Raw genomic sequence first — 18,352 nt, forward strand, 5'->3', positions numbered from 1 at the left:
GTTTTATCTGGGTGTGAGATACAGACACATAGTGTATGGGTATTTGGTGGAATGCTGTGTCAGGTCATTCTGCTGAAAAGTGATGTCAGGACATCAGTAATGTGGCTAAGTTTCAGTAGTTTGGTAAAAGCTGTTGTGAAGTTGTAAAAATTAGCCTAGTATAAAGCCTGGAAACCCATCTTAGGAATATTCTATTTCCAGCCAAATCATAGGCGCTCCTACTCTATGATAGTCCGCGGTGACGTGGTGTGTGGGGTAAAGTGTGATGATGTCATGACGCTGGTTCAAGTGATGGAGACATGCTTTGCTTTTCTGCTGTTTTGCAGGACAGACCCGCGAAGACAAACATGCGGAGTGCAGCCAAGCCCTGGAGCCCAGCCATCAGAGCAGGAGGCCACGGCCCAGACCGGGCACGGCCTCTGCCCGCAACTCCTTCCGGCATGAAGAGTTCTAAGTCTTCAACTTCCTTGGCTTTTGAGTCCCGACTCAGCAGGGTATGGACCAAAATGCACGGGGCCGGGCAGGGTGCCTGGATACCCTGGGTTGGGAGGATTGAAGAGGGCAGTAGGCAAACCAGTGGCCTCTGGGGGCAGGGAAGGAGGTTCCCAAGGAGGGGTCACAGGAGGACCAGCATGCCTGGACGTGAAGGAGTGGAGCTAGCGCGTGGGAGTGGGGGCCCTCTGGGGTCCAGAAAGGAGGTCTGCAAAATGTTTAACATAGTAATTAAGGTCCTTTGCCCCCAGCACCACCCTGGATGGGGGTCGAGGTCATGCACGATCTTTGCAGCCCCCCACAATCCAGTTGTGGTTCTTCAAGCCCCTCTTGCTGGACCCCGCAGCAGCATGGACACTGTTGATTATGCCCTTCATCAGGGAGTGCGTTCTCCTCTGGTTTTCTCCTCCCTCCATCCCTTTGGTCTCTAAGGTTGGGTGGGCCCGTGACACATTCCTGGATTCATCTCTTTTCTAGCTACATTCATTTCTTTACACGAGAGGCTCTCACTGTGCAACGCTTAGCGCCTCCTTAGCTGCCCTGAGATGAATTCATAGACAGTAGCACCTACCTCGTGCAATGCTTTAGAAAAATCATTACGATCTTCTAATTCAAGAGGGAGGTATTAAATAGCATGCATTTCCATCTGCAATGCCTGAGCACAGCTGTGCTGAAGGCCTTGCGATGATCCTTAAAGCACCATGGGCATGACAGCTACAATGCAGATGGCTTTGAGATGCAGACTGATTTGAGTCGTGTTGATGACTCAGCTACGGTGAAGGCTGCTGCAGGAGTGACAGGATTGTTTTGAAATAGCAGACACTCTTGGTGAAGTTCTGAACCAAACATCGTGCCAGCTCCCTTTGTTTTATGTATTCTTGGAAAGTTCAGGGTACCTTAGAGCTAGGTAAGGGGCACATTGTTTTTATGAGTCAAATGGAGGGAGGCTCTAGGCTCAGATAATAATAAAAGGTGTTCCACCTGCATCAGTGAAACGTGGATTCAGTGAAACGTGTGTGGGTCGTGGAGCTGTTCTTTGTGTAAGATTGTCATGAGCATTTTAGGACTAACACATCCAGTCATGGTGACAATCAAAAATGTGCCCTCAGATTTTCAACACATCCCCTGAGGGACAGCACTGTCCCCATCGAGAACCATTGTTCCAGGTGACAGGGTCCATTCTCATGGCTTTTAACACTCTTCGTGGATAACGTCCAAATTTGCATCTCCAGCTGGGACCCCTCTAACTGCCTTTGTGACATCACCCTTGGATGTCCAGACACTCCCTCCAATGTAACATATCCAAAACTGAATCTCAGTGCTTTCCTCTCCATCTCTCTCGCCACCCGCTAACCTGCTCCCCCTCAATCTTCCCGTTTGTGTAAACAGCAACTCTGTCTTTTCAGTTGCCCAGGCCACAGCCAGTGGCATCACCCTTAAACCCTCCTTTTCTCACGTCTCACAGTCCATCAGTGAAAGGCCATCACTTCTACCTTAAAAATATGTGTCAACTCCATTCCCACCGCCTCCCTTGTGACTAGTTGGGTCATGCCCCTACCCTTCTGTGCCCTGGTCCTGGTCCTTGGAACACCTGAGTCATGTCACTTCTCTGCTTCAACCGTCTAGTGACTCTCCCCATTCACTCAGAGTGAAAAGCAAAGTCCTTGAAATGGCCAGCGTCCCCTCCCTCTCAGATGTGGTCTCACTCCTCTGTGCCCTGGCTCCTGGAGCTCCAGCCACACAGTCTGCTGGTGTCTGGTGACAGCTGTCCCTCGGATTGCCAGGCACACTCCTGCGCTAGTGCGTTTGTGTTTTCTTCTCCCTCTGCCTGGAAAGCACCTGGTGCCTCTGTAGGAAGTGCCCTTGACCTCCATCCTCCTCCTCCTGCTGCCTTGTTTTCCTTCTCAGCTCTTGGTGCCATTGCACCCATCTGCTTGTTTAGGGTCTGTCTTCTCATGGCTGGAAAGTAAGCCCCCTTGGGGAAGGGACTGTATGCTTTCTTTGTTGTCCTCATTTCTGTCCCCAGTGCTTAGAAGAGCATCTGCTACCTGGTAGGCACTCAGCATTTATTGAATGATGAACACACCTGTTTTCTGGCGGTCTGATGGAACAGGAGGAGCTTGGGGGTGTGGGGCTGGCCTGAGCTGGAATCCTGGCTCTGCCACTTCCCCGCTGTGAAGCTGCAGGCAAGCTGTGTAGTTGCCCTGAGCTTGTGCTTCCTTGTCTTTCAGATGAAGGTAACACCTTCTTTGCCACAAGGAGTAAATGTGGGTAAAGCGTCCTATGTGTAATTTTGTTTATTATTCTATTATCCTGGATTCAACCATCATTTCCATTAGTTTTGTTTTTATTATCTTCAACCCAACAGCACATTTTAAACTTAGATTTTTATGTTAATTACTATTTTTTCTATATCCAATAAGCAATATATAAACTTAGATTTTTAAATGAATACATACATTCCACAATAACAGACCATTACAGCTGCTGGAATATGGAATTTTTTTTTTTTTGAGACAGAGTCTCACTCTGTCGCCCAGGCTGGAGTGCAGTGACACGATCTTGGCTCACTGCAACTTCCGCCTCCCGGGTTCACGCCATTCTCCTGCCTCAGCCTCCCCAGTAGCTGGAACTACAGGCACCCACCACCACGCCCAGCTAATTTTTTGTATTTTCGGTAGAGATGGGGTTTCACCGTGTTAGCCAGGATGGTCTCGATCTCCTGACCTCATGATCCGCCCGCCTTGGCCTTCCAAAGTGCTGGGATTACAGGCGTGAGCCACCACGCCTGGCCGGAAATATTTTTAAAAAAATTGGAGTCAATAGGTCTGTAATCCCAGCACTTTAAGAGGCCAAGGCAGGTGGAACACCTGAGGCCGGGAGTTTAAGACCAGCCTGGCCAACATGATGAAACCCCATCTCCACCAAAAATACAAAAATCAGCCAGGCATGGTAGCATGTGCCTGCAATCCCAGCCACTCGGGAGGCTGAGGCAGGAGAACCGCCTGAACCCATGAGGCAGAGGTTGCAGTGGGCCGAGACTGCACCACTGCATTCCAGTCTGGGTGACAGAGCGAGACTGTCTCAAAAAAAAAAAAAAAAAAGGAGTCAATCCTCTCGAACTCTGCTTCTAATTTAATAAATTTATGTGGTATTTTAAAATCCTTTGTTATTTTAACAATGGTCAACATCTTCACCAGGACTAGACTCCATCTCTAGAAACCACCTTTCTTTGCTCGTCCACAAGAAGCAGTTCCTCATCCGTTCAAGTTTTATGAGATTGCAGCAATTCAGTCAAGCGTAGGAGTGTTTCTAAAGGACAATGAATGAGATTCTGGCCACTCCTCCCATCAATAGGTTCATGTTTTGGAAACTTGTTCCACAGGGAAAATGTCAGGGAAAAGCAAATACAGTCATTCCTTGGTATCCTTGGGGGATTGGTTCCAGGACCCACTGTGGATACCAAAATCCATGGATGCTCAAATCCCTGATATACAGGGTATTTGCATATAACCTACACTCATCCTCCCGTATACTTTAAGTCATTTCTAGATTATTTATGATACCTCATGCAATGTAACTGCCACGTACACAGTTGTTATACTGTATCATTTTAAATTTTTTTATTGTTGTATTATTAATTTTTAAAATTAATGTTTTGAAAAACTTTTTCTGCACTTGGTACCATGCGCATATTAGGCGCCTTCTGCTCTCCTTCCCGATTCCTGTCCTCTCCAGGCCTGATTCTGTGCAGGACAATGATAGGGCTTGAGGGAAGGAGCAGCAGAAAGAAATGTAGCCCGCCTGGCCTTTCCAGCCCTGGTTCTGTTCATCTGATTTGACCTTCATCTTTCCACCTATGGTATGGGAAGAAGAAAAAGACTAAACAGGAAGTCAGAGAACAGAAGTGAAAAAGAGGAAATTGTGGTGGACAACCTTCCAATATTTTACTATGACAATTTGTAAGCACATGGGGAGGTTCTACAGTAGTACAGGGGATCCTACAGCAGACACCATAGACCACCACCTAGGTCCTATGGTTAGCATCTCACTATATTTGCTTTATAGTAAATGGATAGATAGGGTTTCACTGGTCAAAACAGGAACCCTGAGACAAATCCACCCAAAGTAGAACTAAATACCTGACTTTCTGTTTTAAAATTTGAATTTGAATTTTTTTTAAATTTTACTTTAAGTTCTGGGATACATGTGCAGAACATGCAGGTTTGTTACATAGATATATATGTGCCATGGTGGTTTGCAGAATCTATCAACCCATCATCTAGGTTTTAAGCCCCACATGCATTAAGTATTTGTTTTAATGTTCTCCCTCTCCTTGTCCCCCCACCCACCAACAGACCTGGGTGTGTGATGTTCCTCTCCCTGTGTGCATGTGTTCTCATTGTTCAACTCCCACTTATGAGTGAGAACATGCAGTGTTTGGTTTTCTGTTCCTGTGTTAGTTTGCTGAGAATGATGGCTTCCAGCTTCATCCATGTCCCTGCAAAGGACGTGAGCTCATTCTTTTTTGTGGCTGCATAGTATTCCATGGTATATATGTGCCACATTTTCTTTATGCAGTCTATCATTGATGGACATTTAGGTTGGTTCCAAGTTTTTGCTATTGAAAATAGTGCTGCAATAAACATATGTGTGCATGTGTCTTTATAGTGGAATGATTTATATTCCTTTGGGTATATACCCAGTAATGAGATTGCTGGGTCAAATGGTATTTCTGGTTCTAGATCCTTGAGGAATCGTCACACTGTCTTCCACGATGGTTGAACTAATTTACACTCCCACCAACAGTGTAAAAGCATTCCTATTTCTCTACAGCCTCCCCAGCATCTGTTGTTTCCTGACTTTTTAATGATCACCATTCTAACTGGTGTGAGATGTTATCTCATTATGGTTTTGATTTGCATTTCTCTAATGACCAGTGACGATGAGCTTTTTTTCATATGTTTGTTGGCTGCATAAATGTCTTCTTTTGAGAAGTGTCTAAATACCTGACTTTCAATATTGGCCTGAACTGAAGGAGCAGTGAAAGAAAGCAGGGCAGGGGCTGGGGGCATGGGAGCCCAGGGAGGGTGCAGACCCTCCTGTAAATCCTCCTCATGGTATCTGAGCGCAGCCCAGAAAAAAGAGTACCTGCAGTGCTCCAGTTGCCACAGGCGGCCATTTGCGAGACCCAGGTCTATTAGTCGGGGCTGTTTGGTTGCAAATGATGAAATGTTGGCTTGAGCTTGCTTCAGCAGAAAAGGAATGTGCTGAGCAGATCCTAAGGCTCCCATGTCACTGTGAGGAGGAAAGAGGTGCATTTTAACAAGCCCTTCCCATGACTCTGATGTCTGCTCAAGTTTGAGAAGCAGTGTCCAACCATAACATGTTATCCACCACTAACAACCAGATTATGTTATGTCTGATGATTTTAGAGTGATGGATTCTTTTCTGCATCTTTGTGGAATTGAGAGGAATGTCTTAGTTACTGTAATCTGTAAGGTATTTAAACTTTTTCCTTTTATACGCTTTCTTATACAGGTGGTTGGCAGCTTAAATGTCAGTGAAACTGATAGTGGAGATATTTACTAAACACCAAAGCAGCACCGAAGTGCACACCTTCATAGGATCTTCTGGAACAAGCCAGAAATCTCAAGTTGTGCTGTGGCCAGGACACAAAGCCAAAAATGCAGTGGTGAATAGAGAAAGAGCAAGAATTAGTATCTGAGACTGGTAGCTTTCCCTTTGATGTTGCATCCAAAAAGCAGTGACAAAATAAGAGTAGCTACTTTCAGCTGTTTGTTTTGAAGGACACGTGGGATCAGTTTTTTGTCTTTATGTCCTACCCCCAGGAAACCTTCTAAGCTACCAGTCTTTTTCAAATGGAATTCCTTGTGGAAGGTGCAGGGGAAATGAAGTGCTCCCTTTGAAAGCTTTGCTGCTACTCAAACTCCATGCCCTACGGGAGGGAGGTGGCACAGCTCTGGCCTGCAGCACATCATACTTATCCTGTTGCCTGGGAAGGACAGGGCCACATCTACCCACAGTGCAGTGTAAAATCCCACAGCCCAAGAGAAGACAGAGTCAGCTGGGTGTGGCTGGCTAACAAAATGGAACTCAATAGCTGAGTAAAATGTGTGTTATCCCTAGCTGTGCCTGGTGCATCACAGGCAGGCACACTATACATTTTTACTGAATTTTGTTCTTGGATGGATTTACCAGAAGAAGAGCCTGAGGTTCAGTGAGGTTAATGACTTGCTTGATGTTCTATTGTACTCTCTGGAATCCCCATTGCATTGCATTCATCTTTTCCTAAAACACTCCCCTCCCTCCTCCTCCTCCTTGCCTTAATTTGAATTTAGTTTTTACAGGATAACAAGAGTAAAAACAATAATGATGATTTTCATTTGTTATTGTTATAGCTGGTATCTGTTGAATGCATACTGTGTCAGACACTGTTATCCTAAGCATACTACATGGCTAACTTGTTTAATCCTCAGAGCAACACTCTGAAGTGGGTACCATGACTCTACTTACTTTTTAGGTGAAGAAGCCAAAGCACAGAGAGGTGGTGTGATTTGCCCAAGGTCATACAGCTAAGCACTGGCAGAGCCAGGATTCAGACCCAGGTGGTCTGTATTTTGAGCCCTTGGCCACTAAACTGTGCTGCCACATGACATGGCTTTTGTCCCAACCCCTGTGACGTGGGGTGGAGGCCTCCTGGCTCCTGTTGGTCTTCAGCCTGGTGGTGCTGTGGAAAACACCCGCCCCTCCAGAATGCCTCACTGCCCTCTCTGCCTGAGAAAAACCGCATCATGGCCTCTTCTGTGAGGTCTTGGGACTCCTCCAGCCCCTCCTGGGCTTTCTCCACATTTGTTTCTCTGCAGCTTAGTGCTGTCCTCAGTGTGTTCTGCATGGTTGTATGTGGTTAACTCTGCAGGTGTTAACTTTGTAGGTGGTTAACTCTGAGCGGCAGGGCCTCCTGATTCACTTTGACATTCATGCCATATACAAAGCGTACAGATCTACTTAGTGGACATGGGCTAAGATGTGTGTCCAGCCTCTAGTGGGTTTTTGGTAAAGCTGAGCTGAATTATAGTGTCCAGGATGGGAGGGACAGGAATGGAGAAGCCACAGGCCCAACAGAAGCAGCCCTGGCCCAGTGACAAGAAGGGAGGGAGGTTTTTGGAGCTGTTTCTCCTGCCGATCTTCCCCTCCCTCTCCCACATACATTTGGAGGGCTGCTGCAGTCTCCCTAGGAGCATGGCATCCCAGGAGGAGTGCCCCCCTGTCTCCCCAGGACCTCCGCATCCCCTGCTCACTTCCTCCTGGCACTGAAATTTGATTTTATCTCACTGCAGGATTCATTGAAAGGCTATTGGATGGCTGGAATGCCCTTCAGCCTTTACAGCTAACATACTAGGTGGCTCCATATTCTAAGGGCTCTTTCGCTGTGGGTGAGCTGGCTGGAGGAGAAGGGGAGAGCAGAAGAGGGGCGAGGAAGGGAGCCCCACCCTCTGCTCAGGACCCATTGTTCACATTCTTTTCCGTGTCAAATGTTGCTTCAGCCAGGCCCTAGGCTATGAGTAGTGGCATTTCCATGTTTGTGGAATGAATATAAAGTCTGTTTTAGGATCAGTGGTCAAAAATCAGCGTGTTTGAGGTGGAGGTATGATCAGTTGGTTAGTACGATATTTGGCATTTACCACGGGCACTTAATGGTGCAGTTTTTCTGATGTAAGGAGGGTAAAAAAGCAGCCACTACGTGTACTAAACAGAAGGCGTGATGAGTACAGTCAGTGCAGGATCGTGAAAGCATCAGCACATTCCTTCTTCAACTAATCAGCCCAGACAGCATGGGGTATTTTTGTATTCTCTGCTATTTGTGCTCTGAGTACATGTGCACAATATGTAGTGACATTGATCAATAAATTCTTTAAGCTAATAAGCATATGCAGTCTCATAGCAATGAGGACATAAACAGGGAGAAGGATCTTAGGTGATTAAAATTCTTCTGTTTTGTGGCCAGGCACAGTGGCTCATGCCTGTAATCCCACCACTTTGGGAGGCCAAGGCAGGTGGATCACCTGAGGTCAGGAGTTTGAGACCAGCCTTGCCAACATAGAGAAACTCCGCCTCTCCTAAAAGTACAAAAATTAGCTGTGTGTGGTGATGCATGCCTGTAATCCCAGCTACTCAGGAGGCAGAGGCAGGAGAATCGCTCCAATCTGGGAGGTGGAGGTTGCAGTGAGCCAAAATCGCGCCATTGCACTCCAGCTTGGGTGAAAGAGTGAGACTGTCTCAAAAAGAAGAAAAAGAAAAAAATTATTCTCTTTCGGAGGTGAGGAAACTGAGCCCCTAGATCAGAACTTTCCCAGGGCCCCGTGGCTCACAAGTTGCTTGATTCCTAACACAGCGTAATACTTCATGCCCTCCTTCCAAAGTTTTGTTTGTAAATCTGAAGATGCTTCGGTTGCTACTAGCCTGGAGAACCACCATGGAGGGGCACTAGGAAAACAGCTGCAATGATGATGATGAAGATGATGATGAGAGCCACCAATATTTATGTTCTTAATCAAATGCTTTAAATTCTTTTATCTTTTTTTTTTTTTTCTGGGATGGAGTCTTGCTGTGCCGCCCAGGCTGGAGTGCAGTGGCGCGATCTCGGCTCACTGCAAGCTCTGCCTCCTGGGTTCACGCCATTCTCCCGCCTCAGCCTCCCGAGTAGCTGGGACTACAGGTGCCCACCACCACGCCCGGCAATTTTTTTTTTTAGTAGAGATGGGGTCTCACCGTGTTAGCCAGGATGGTCTCGATCTCCTGACCTTGTGATCTGCCCGCCTCGGCCTCCCAAAGTGCTGGGATTACAAGCGTGAGCCACTGCACCCAGCCTTTTAAATTCTTAACTAAGGGCACAACTCTAGAGATACACCCATTGCTTTCTCTCTTTCTTTCTTTCTTTTTTTTTTTTTTTTTGGAGACAGGCTCTCGCTCTGTTGCCCAGACTAGAGTGCAATGGTGCAATCACAGCTCACTGCAGCCTCGAACTCAAGCAGTCCTCCCACCTCAGCCTCCTGAGTAGCTAGGACTACTCAGGAGCAGCCCCACGGCCCACTAATTTTTAAAAAAGATTATTTGTAGAAATGGAGTCTTACTATGTTGCTCAGGCTGGTCTTGAACTCCTGGCCTCAAGTAACTCTCTTGCCTTGGCCTTGAAATGTTTTCTCCATTTTAGAATTGAAGAACTGCAGCATTGGTCCCCGGGTCATATAGGTGGGAAGAAGTAGCACCGCTCCCTTCACCACTCCCTGGGCTGCCTCCTTCCTGTGTGATTGCTGGGAGCCTCCTATGTAGAGATCCCAGATCCCAAGTCCTCTTTCGCATCTCCCACTCCCTCCCCACCCTTGAAAACAAAAACAAACCCTGTGATGCAGCACTTACTGCTAACTCCCCACCAGAGATCCTCCAGCCCTGAGCGTGGTGCTGCAGCTACCTGTGCTTTCCCCCAGTCACTGTTACTGCTTCACCCCTGTTCTTATCATGACTGGCGCCACCTCTGTTGCCGTGCCAGGTCCTTTTGCAGTGCCCCAAAGGCAAAACTCCCACTGCTTGCCCACTGCTGTCCTGTGTTTCCTCCAACGGTCGTCTCAGCCAGACCTCCAGTCCCAGGAACCAACCCCTTATGGAAGGGGGCAGGGCAAGCTCTACCTCTGCTGCTCTGGGGTGGTGGCTGGGGACGGAGGCTGTGGTGGGATCTCCGAGGGGGTTTCACTTCTGTTCCCAGTAGGAGTGCTCTCATTTGTTGGATTTCCCGGTTTATTCTGGGTTTCACAGAGCCCTTCCTCTCTTGGCCTTTGCTGTAGAGTTTGAAAATTCTGCACTTTGAGTCAGACTTGCAGATTTTAGTAATGTCAGATAATCAGACAGGGGAAAAGCAGAATCCAGTGTGTGTGGCTTGCATTATTGCGTTAAGAATTCCCTTAACCACTGTCATTTCCCTTTTTCATTTGAGATGTCATCTAGGGAGTTTTCAAAGTCTCAAATCAGAATTGGTTTTCCTTTGGGGACTGGGGAGGCACCTGGGTGTGCTTCTTGGAAGAGCGAGTAATCGTTTTTCTCTATTGAGAAAAAGCTGCTGACATTATAAACTATGGTCATTTAATATTAAACATGTATTTTACAGGTGACCTGATGGATGGTTTGAGAGGCTGGAGAGCTTGAGTGAAGGAATGCTTTTTACACTGAGATGGGAAGTGGAAAGACCTTTACAGAGTTCCTCTAAGAAGGGCAGTAGTGTAACTTCTGGATCATTTCAAGTGTCATGTTTGGCCCATGATACGGTTTGGCTGTGTCCCCACCCCAATTTCATCTTGAATTGTAGCTCCCATAATTCCCACGTGTTGTGGGAGGGATCTGGTGGGAGGTAATTGAATCATGCTGTTCTCATGATAGTGAATAAGTCTCAGGAGGTCTGTTGGTTTTATAAAGGGGAGTTCCCCTGCACATGCTCTCTCTTGCCTACCAGGAGCAAAGTGAGATGTGACTTTGTTCCTCCTTTGCTTTCCACCATGATTGTGAGGCCTCCCTAGCCATGTGGAACTGTGGTCAACTAAACCTCTTTCCTTTGTAAATTACCCAGTCTTGGGTGTGTCTTCATTAGCAGCATGAGAACAGACTAATACAGTCCAGTTGCTAAATTAGGGAACTGTGCTGTTGTTCAGAAAATGTGATCATGGGCCGGGCATGGTGGTCCACGTCTGTAATCCTAGCACTTTGGGAGGCTGAGGCAGGTGGATCACCTGAGATCAGGAGTTCGAGAGCAGCCTGGGCACCATGATGAAACCCCGTCTCTACTAAAAATTCAAAAATCAGCCAGGTGTGGAGGCACACACCTGTAGTCCCAGCTACTTGGGAGAATGAGAATCACTTGAACCCAGAAGGCAGAGGTTGCAGTGAGCCAAGATTGCACCACGGCACTCTAGCCTGGCTGACAGAGTAAGACTCTATCTAAAAAAAAAAAAAGATAAAAGAAAACAAAATGTGATCATGCTGACATCTAGTAACTGGAGTTGCACACAAATTTTCCTTTTAGTGTGAATTATTTGTTTTTAAAGTTAATTATTTGTTTTAAAATCTTGACCAAGATCACATGGCTAATATTAAGACATCTACCATCAGGCTGGGAGTGGTGGCTCACACCTGTAATACCAGCATTTGGGAGGCTGAGGTGGAGGATTGCTTGAGGTCAGGAGTTCCAGACCAGTCTGGGCAACATAGTGAGATCTTGTCTTTTTTTTTGAGATGGAGTCTTGCTCTGTCTCCCAGGCTAGAGTGCAGTGGCACCATCTTGGCTCACCATAACCTCCACTTCCCAGGTTCAAGCGATTCTCCTGCCTCAGCCTCCCGAGTAGCTGGGATTATAGGCATGCGTCACCACACCTGGCTAATTTTTGTATTTTTAGTAGAGATGGGGTTTCACCATGTTGACCAGGCTCGTCTCAAATTCACCCAGCTAATTTTTGTATTTTTAGTAGCGATGGGATTTCACCGTGTTGACCAGTCATGAACTCCTGACCTCAGGTGATCTGTCTGCCTTGGCCTCCCAAAGGGCTAGGATTATATGCGTGAGCCACCGCGCTCAGCCATGTGATCCCACCTTAACAAAAATACTTTAAAAAAATTAGCCAGGCATAGTGGTGTGCACCTATAGTCCTAGCTACTTGGGAGGCTGAAGTGGGAAAACTCGGGAGTTCAAGGCTGCAGCGAGCCATGATTGAACTACTACACTCCTACCTGTGTAACAGAGCAAGAGCTTGTCTCTAAAAAATAAAAAGACTTCTACCATCATCCCTCTTGTTAAAAGGCAACGGCGAGTTACTGTTTAATGAGTAGACTTTATTTGTGATGGTAAACATTTCTGGAGATGGATGGTGGTGATTGTTGTACAACATGGTGAATGTATTTAATGCCACTGAATTGTGCACTTAAAATGGTGAATTTTATATTATGCTTATTTTAGAACAGTAAAGTTTTGAAAATTACAAAAAAAAAAAAAAAAAAAAAAACCAAGAAAAAAAAACCCAGAAGGCTAGTATTTGCAGGAGTGGAACTAGGACTTTGCCCAAATTGCAGACTTCCTTCACCCCAATTTTCTTTTTCTGTTTTAAAGAAGCACAGCATATTTACAATAAAGTCCATAAAGTACACTAATCTTAATCTTAGCTATAAAGCTCATTGCATGTTTACATTTGTTTATACTTGTGTGACCACCACCCTGTCAAGATGTCGAACGTTCCAGCACCCCAGAAGGTTTCTTTTCAGTTGTAACTCCGCGAGAGGTAACCACTATTCTGACTTGTATTACCATCATTTGATTGTGCAGCTTTTAAACTTAATACAAGTGGAATCAGGCAGTATATACTCCTTTGTGTCTGCTTCTTTCACTTAGCATAATACCTGGGACAGCCACCCATTTATTAGTGTATCAGTAATTCATTTTTTTCCTATTTGCTGTGTAGTTCCCATTGCATTTATCCTTTCTGTTGAAGGACATTTGGGGTGTCCTAGTTTTGGGCTGCTATAAAAAAGGTGCTATGAACATTCTTTTGAGGTACCTATGTACTCACTTCTCTTGGGTGTGGATCTAGGAATGGGATTGCTGAATCACAGAGGACTGTGTGCTGTGCTTACTTAGGGGTCTCCCTTCTTCGACTTGGTGCCTTTCAGCAAATGTTTGTCCTACCCCTTTCATGACAGGGAAGAAAGGGAAGTGAGCACAGAGGGCGTTGCTTTCTTCTATTTTCCAGCCTTGGTGTTAGTAGATACTGCCACTTTCCAAAGCAATTATGCCAGTTTACACTTCCACCCACAGGGCACGCGCGTTCCAGTTGCTTTACAGCCTCACCAACACTTGGTGTTGGTGTTTTTTCACCATCAAGCTATGGTGGGCTGAGGATAGTTATACCCTGAAATTTAAATGATGCAAAGATGGAAACTTTAAAAAATTGTGGAAATATTTAAACTTCTAACTCTCAGTAAATGACCCCAAAGCCAGTGGAGCAGGATGGAGCAGGGCTTTTCCCCTCAGCCTGTGTGATGGGCGGGGCTCGCCCACTGCATGTCCACATTGATTTAAGGGCTTTTCCATACTGTGTGTTCTGGATGTCAGATACATTAGACGGCTCTGGGCAGCTGCCTTCTCCAGTCTTTTTGCACCGTTCCTCTCCAGAGCCTTCTTTCATGAAGATTAAACAGTGGTTGAGAGAATTTAGTTGTGGTTTTTCTCATTAACCTCAAATGTAATCTATCTGGGCCTGACGTGTGGATCACTTAGGAGTCTCCTTTCTTAGACTTCAGCACCTTTTAGCAAATGTTTGTCCCATGACAGGGAAGAAAGCAAAGCCAGAACAGGGGGCTCTGCTTTCTTCTGTCTTCCAGCCTCCAAGAAAGTTCCTTTCTCACGTTTGAACACATTTTCTGTGTGAGATAATCTACAGAACGCGTGGTGGTGAGGCCACAGCAGATACTCAGATTGTTTCTCTCCCTCCACGTCCTCCTGGCCTATGTCATGAGCCCTTTTTTGTTGTCCTTGAATTTCTTGTGCATTGCCCTACCCTGCCTTTTGCTCATCTCCCAGTTCTTTTTTCATTGGTTCCCATTCTTTTTTTCCCCTACCAGGAAAGCGGATTTATTTTTTATTTAATATTTTTGTTTAGAGACAAGGTTTCACTTTGTCACCCAGGCTAGAGTGCAGTGGCACAATCATAGCTTACTGCAACCTTGAACTTCTGGGCTCAAGCAATCCTCTCACCTCAGCCTCCTGGGCGTCATCATGCCCAGCTAATTTTAAAAAAAATTAGTGAGACACAGTCTCACCGTGTTGCCCAGGCTGGTCTTGAGCTCCTGAGCTCCAGCAGTCCTCCCACCTCAGCTTCCCAAAGTTCTGGGACTATAGTCATGAGCCACGGTGCCCAGCCACATTTTTTAAGGCTCATTACTTGAAGTGTGACCTGATGGTATTCTTCACGCACAGTCTTATGCTGCCCTTTGAAACAGTCATGGGAGATCATACTCAGACCTATAATGACAGAAACAGGTTTGTGTAGCTTTGCATTTTTTCACGTCACTCTATCATGCTACTCAAAGTGCTGTTATTGTATCTTGACTGCTGGGCACATAGCCCAGCTCCCATGCTCTGCTTGTTTATAGCGCTCCTTCCTGAAAACCACCTCTTCATCCTCTCTCTTTCCCTCCAACTCTCTCAGCTCAAGAGGGCCAGCAGTGAGGACACGCTCAACAAGCCAGGAAGTACCACTGCATCGGGGGTGGCTCGCCTGAAGAAGACCGCCACTGCCGGAGCCATCTCGGAGCTCGCCGAGAGCCGCCTGAGGAGCGGCACAGGTAGGAGGGACCGGGCAGGCGGGACCCAGCAGGCCTTCAGTCCTGGCCACATGGAAGCACTTCAGTGACCCATGACCCATCCAGTCCTTCCCTCGTCAGATATTTCTTGACCACTTACCCTGTGCCAGACCTGTTTTAGGCAGATGACGTCACTGCCCACAGGGAGTTTACATCTAGAGTGGGGAGACCGATGAGAAACAAAAGGTAACTGGATGTGCTGTGGTTTCTTTGGTCCCTCCAGAGGTCCATTTGTCACCATGCATGTGTGAAATGCTTCTGACATGCAGGCAGGGCGGTGTATGTTGTGGGGCTGTCTGGATGCAGAATGCATTAGAGAAATAAATGAATCCCGTCGATCCCTTGCAGAGGTGGATGTCTAACATTTGTACTGAACCCTGTGGAAAGCTGGCAAGAGCCTCGCCCAGCAGCTGTGGAAGGTTGCTCAGAGTGGCTTGGGCGGCAGTGGCAGCTGGAAGCTGTGAACCTTCTCAGTGTTACTCATTTTCCGAGAATCCGAAAAGGCTTTTCAATCATTCTGTTTGAGTTCAGAGCATGTGAAACATGCAATATCGAAGAATTTGTTTAATTTTCTCTTTGCGCATATAGATAGTAACTCTAAGCTTTCATGGTCTAACTCTTACAGTGCAGCCCTCAGTGTATTGCTAAATTGTCTAAGATGGGAAAAGTAACTGAAATACATCATTATTAATTTTTAATGTGTTGAAGGGTCGTACACTTATAATTTTTGTGCTTTTTTCCTAAAAGTCACATTCAGGCTAGATCTCAAAAGGTATATTTTAATTTATTCGGTTTTCAAAAGGTTGAATCTGTGAAGATTATATGTGGCTTTCTTTTATTGGATATAAGGGGAATCGCCTGGTTTTTCTATATAATGGCTTTACCATTGTAAACACTGATATTGTACTAAACATACACACACACTTGGTTTTTAAAATACGGTAAACAAAAGTACCATTTATTTTTATCAAGCCAGCCTAACACTGATTCCAAAAGTTAATAAAGCCCCACTCAAAAAAAGACAGACTGGGAGGAGCCTAGGGGCAGGGTGGGAAGGAGGACCCCCGAGTCCGGATGTGGGACAGAGTGAGTGTGTGTGGTGTGTCCCCAGGCGCAGGAAGGTGGCGAAGGGAGGTGAATCCCAGTGGATGGAGCAAGGAGAAGGGTGGGAGGAGGACCAGGTGGGAGAGTGGCAGTTCACTCAGGACCCCGCGGGGGCAGCACGATGAGGCGGGTCACAGTGTTCCTGAACGGCAGCCCTAAGAACAGAAAGGTGGTTGCTGTGTATGGAACTTTATCTGATTTGCTTTCTGTGGTCAGCAGTAAACTCAGCATAGAAGCCACCAGTGTGTATAATGGGAAAGGTGGGCTGATTGATGATATTGCTTTGATCAGGGATGATGATGTTTTGTGTGTGGAGGAGAGCCATTTATTGATCCTCAGACAGATTCTAAGCCACCTGAGGGATTGTCAGGATTCCACACAGACTGGCTAACATTAAATGTTGGAGGGCGGTACTTTACAACCACACAGAGCACTTTAGCGAATAAAGACCCTGACAGTATGCTGGCCCATGTGTTTAAGGACAAAGGTGTCTGGGAAATAAGCAAGATCATAGAGGAGCTTTCTTAACTGACCGAAGTCCTGAGTACTTTGAACCCATTTTGAACTACTTGCGTCACGGATAGCTTATTGTAAATGATGGCATTCATTTATTGGATGTGTTAGAAGAAGCAAGATTTTTTGGTATTTACTCATTGATTGAACACCTAGAAGTGGCAATAAAGAATTCTCAACCACTGGAGGATTATTTACCAATATCCCGAAAGGAATTTGTCTGATTTTTGCTAGTAGCTCCAACCAAGTCAGGACTGCGATGCCAGGGTTTGAACTTCAGTGGTGCTGATCTTTCTCGTTTGGACCCTCCATACATTAACTTCAAAACGACCAATTTAAGCTGCTGCAGTGTTGCACATGCAAATCTTTGCTGTGTAAGTCTTGAGCAAGCCGATCTCACTGGATCAGTGCTTGACTGTGCAAATCTCCAGGGAGTCAAGATACTCTGTTCTGATGTAGAAGGAGCATCCCTGAAACTGTGTAATTTTGAGGATCCTTCTGGTCTTAAAGCCAATTTAGAAGGTGCTAACCTCAAAAGTGTGGATATGGAAGGAAGTCACGTGACAGGAATTAACCTGAGAGTGGCTACCTTAAAAAATGCAACGTTGAAGAACTGTAACCTCAGAGGAGCAACTCTGGCAGGAACTGATTTAGAGAATTGTGATCTATCTGGGTGTGATCTTCAAGAAGCCAAGGAGAGGGTCCAACATGAAAGGAGCTAGATTTGAAGAGATGCTGACACCGCTACACATGTCATAAAGTGTCAGATGAGAATTTTAGGGGCTGGAGGAAGATGTACAAGATGAAAATGTTTTCCTTATCACTTCTCTTTCTCCATCCTCTCAGTTGTCTAGAAGAAATAACACTGTAAGGAAATTAAAAAAAAAAAAAAAAAAACATTTAGAGGATTATGCTTGTTCTCAATGGTGCATAGAGGAAAAAATAGATTTTTTTTCCATATTCTGATTTTTTTTTTTTTTTTGAGACGGAGTCTCGCTCTGTCTCCCAGGCTGGAGTGCAGTGGCATGATCTCGGCTTACTGCAAGCTCCGCCTCCCGGGTTCACGCCATTCTCCTGCCTCAGCCTCCCTAGTAGCTGGGACTACAGGTGCCCGCCACCATGCTCGGCTAATTTTTTTGTATTTTTAGTAGAGACGGGGTTTCAGCATGTTAGCCAGGATGGTCTCGATCTCCTGACCTTGTGATCCACCTGCCTTGGCCTCCCAAAGTGCTGGGATTGTAGGCGTAAGCCACCGCACCCGGCTTATATTCTGATTTTTAACAGAAAAGCACTCATTTGATAGATGTAGGGAAACTAGATATCGCTGCCTTTTGAACACGGTAGAGGGGTTTATCTGGTTTTATGACCAGGAATAGTATATATTATATTTGCTTTTAAATAGGCGTGATGTAGAAATACCATCTTGGTTTGAGATGCATTTGAGGATTTTAATTTATGGAAAGCACAACATATGCGATTATATTTATTGAATACCTAGATGCAGTATGGATATTTAAATTATAAAAACTTTATGAAAACTTTGAAAAGGTTGTTCAGGCTTATAAATAGTTTTAGTGATGCCTCCCTCTTTAAATACCTGTCACACCGTATGAATATGGTGAGTTCAGACTTGCTAAGACTCTTTTCAGGTTCATTTGTATAATGTTTACTTTTTAGAACAAAACACTAGCTAAGTTAAAGTAATATCCACTTCTTACTGATTGAGACAGAGTGGAAAGAAAGACATCATTGTACATCACTGTCATTCCAAAGCTACAGTGGAACTCTGGATGGAGGAAGAACTTACCTATCACTACAACACTTA

At 45.7% G+C, this 18,352-nt stretch overlaps 1 protein-coding gene and 1 pseudogene across 5 annotated transcripts in view; both read left to right on the forward strand.

The window, feature by feature from the left end:
- Positions 1-18,352, forward strand: part of SPECC1 (sperm antigen with calponin homology and coiled-coil domains 1) — a 315,868-nt gene that overhangs the window by 88,544 nt on the left and 208,972 nt on the right. For all 5 annotated transcript variants that reach the window (XM_031656993.1, XM_031656992.1, XM_017950417.3 and 2 more), the window contains exons 2-3: positions 327-494; positions 14,757-14,892. In XM_031656993.1, the coding sequence (XP_031512853.1) occupies positions 348-494; positions 14,757-14,892 (283 nt within the window). In that variant the 5' untranslated portion in view covers positions 327-347. The remainder of the gene's footprint in view (positions 1-326; positions 495-14,756; positions 14,893-18,352) is intronic.
- LOC116270978 lies at positions 15,103-17,424 on the forward strand (annotated as a pseudogene).

Source organism: Papio anubis, chromosome 17, assembly GCF_008728515.1.
Source record: "Papio anubis isolate 15944 chromosome 17, Panubis1.0, whole genome shotgun sequence".
In the NCBI taxonomy this organism is placed as follows: domain Eukaryota; kingdom Metazoa; phylum Chordata; class Mammalia; order Primates; family Cercopithecidae; genus Papio; species Papio anubis.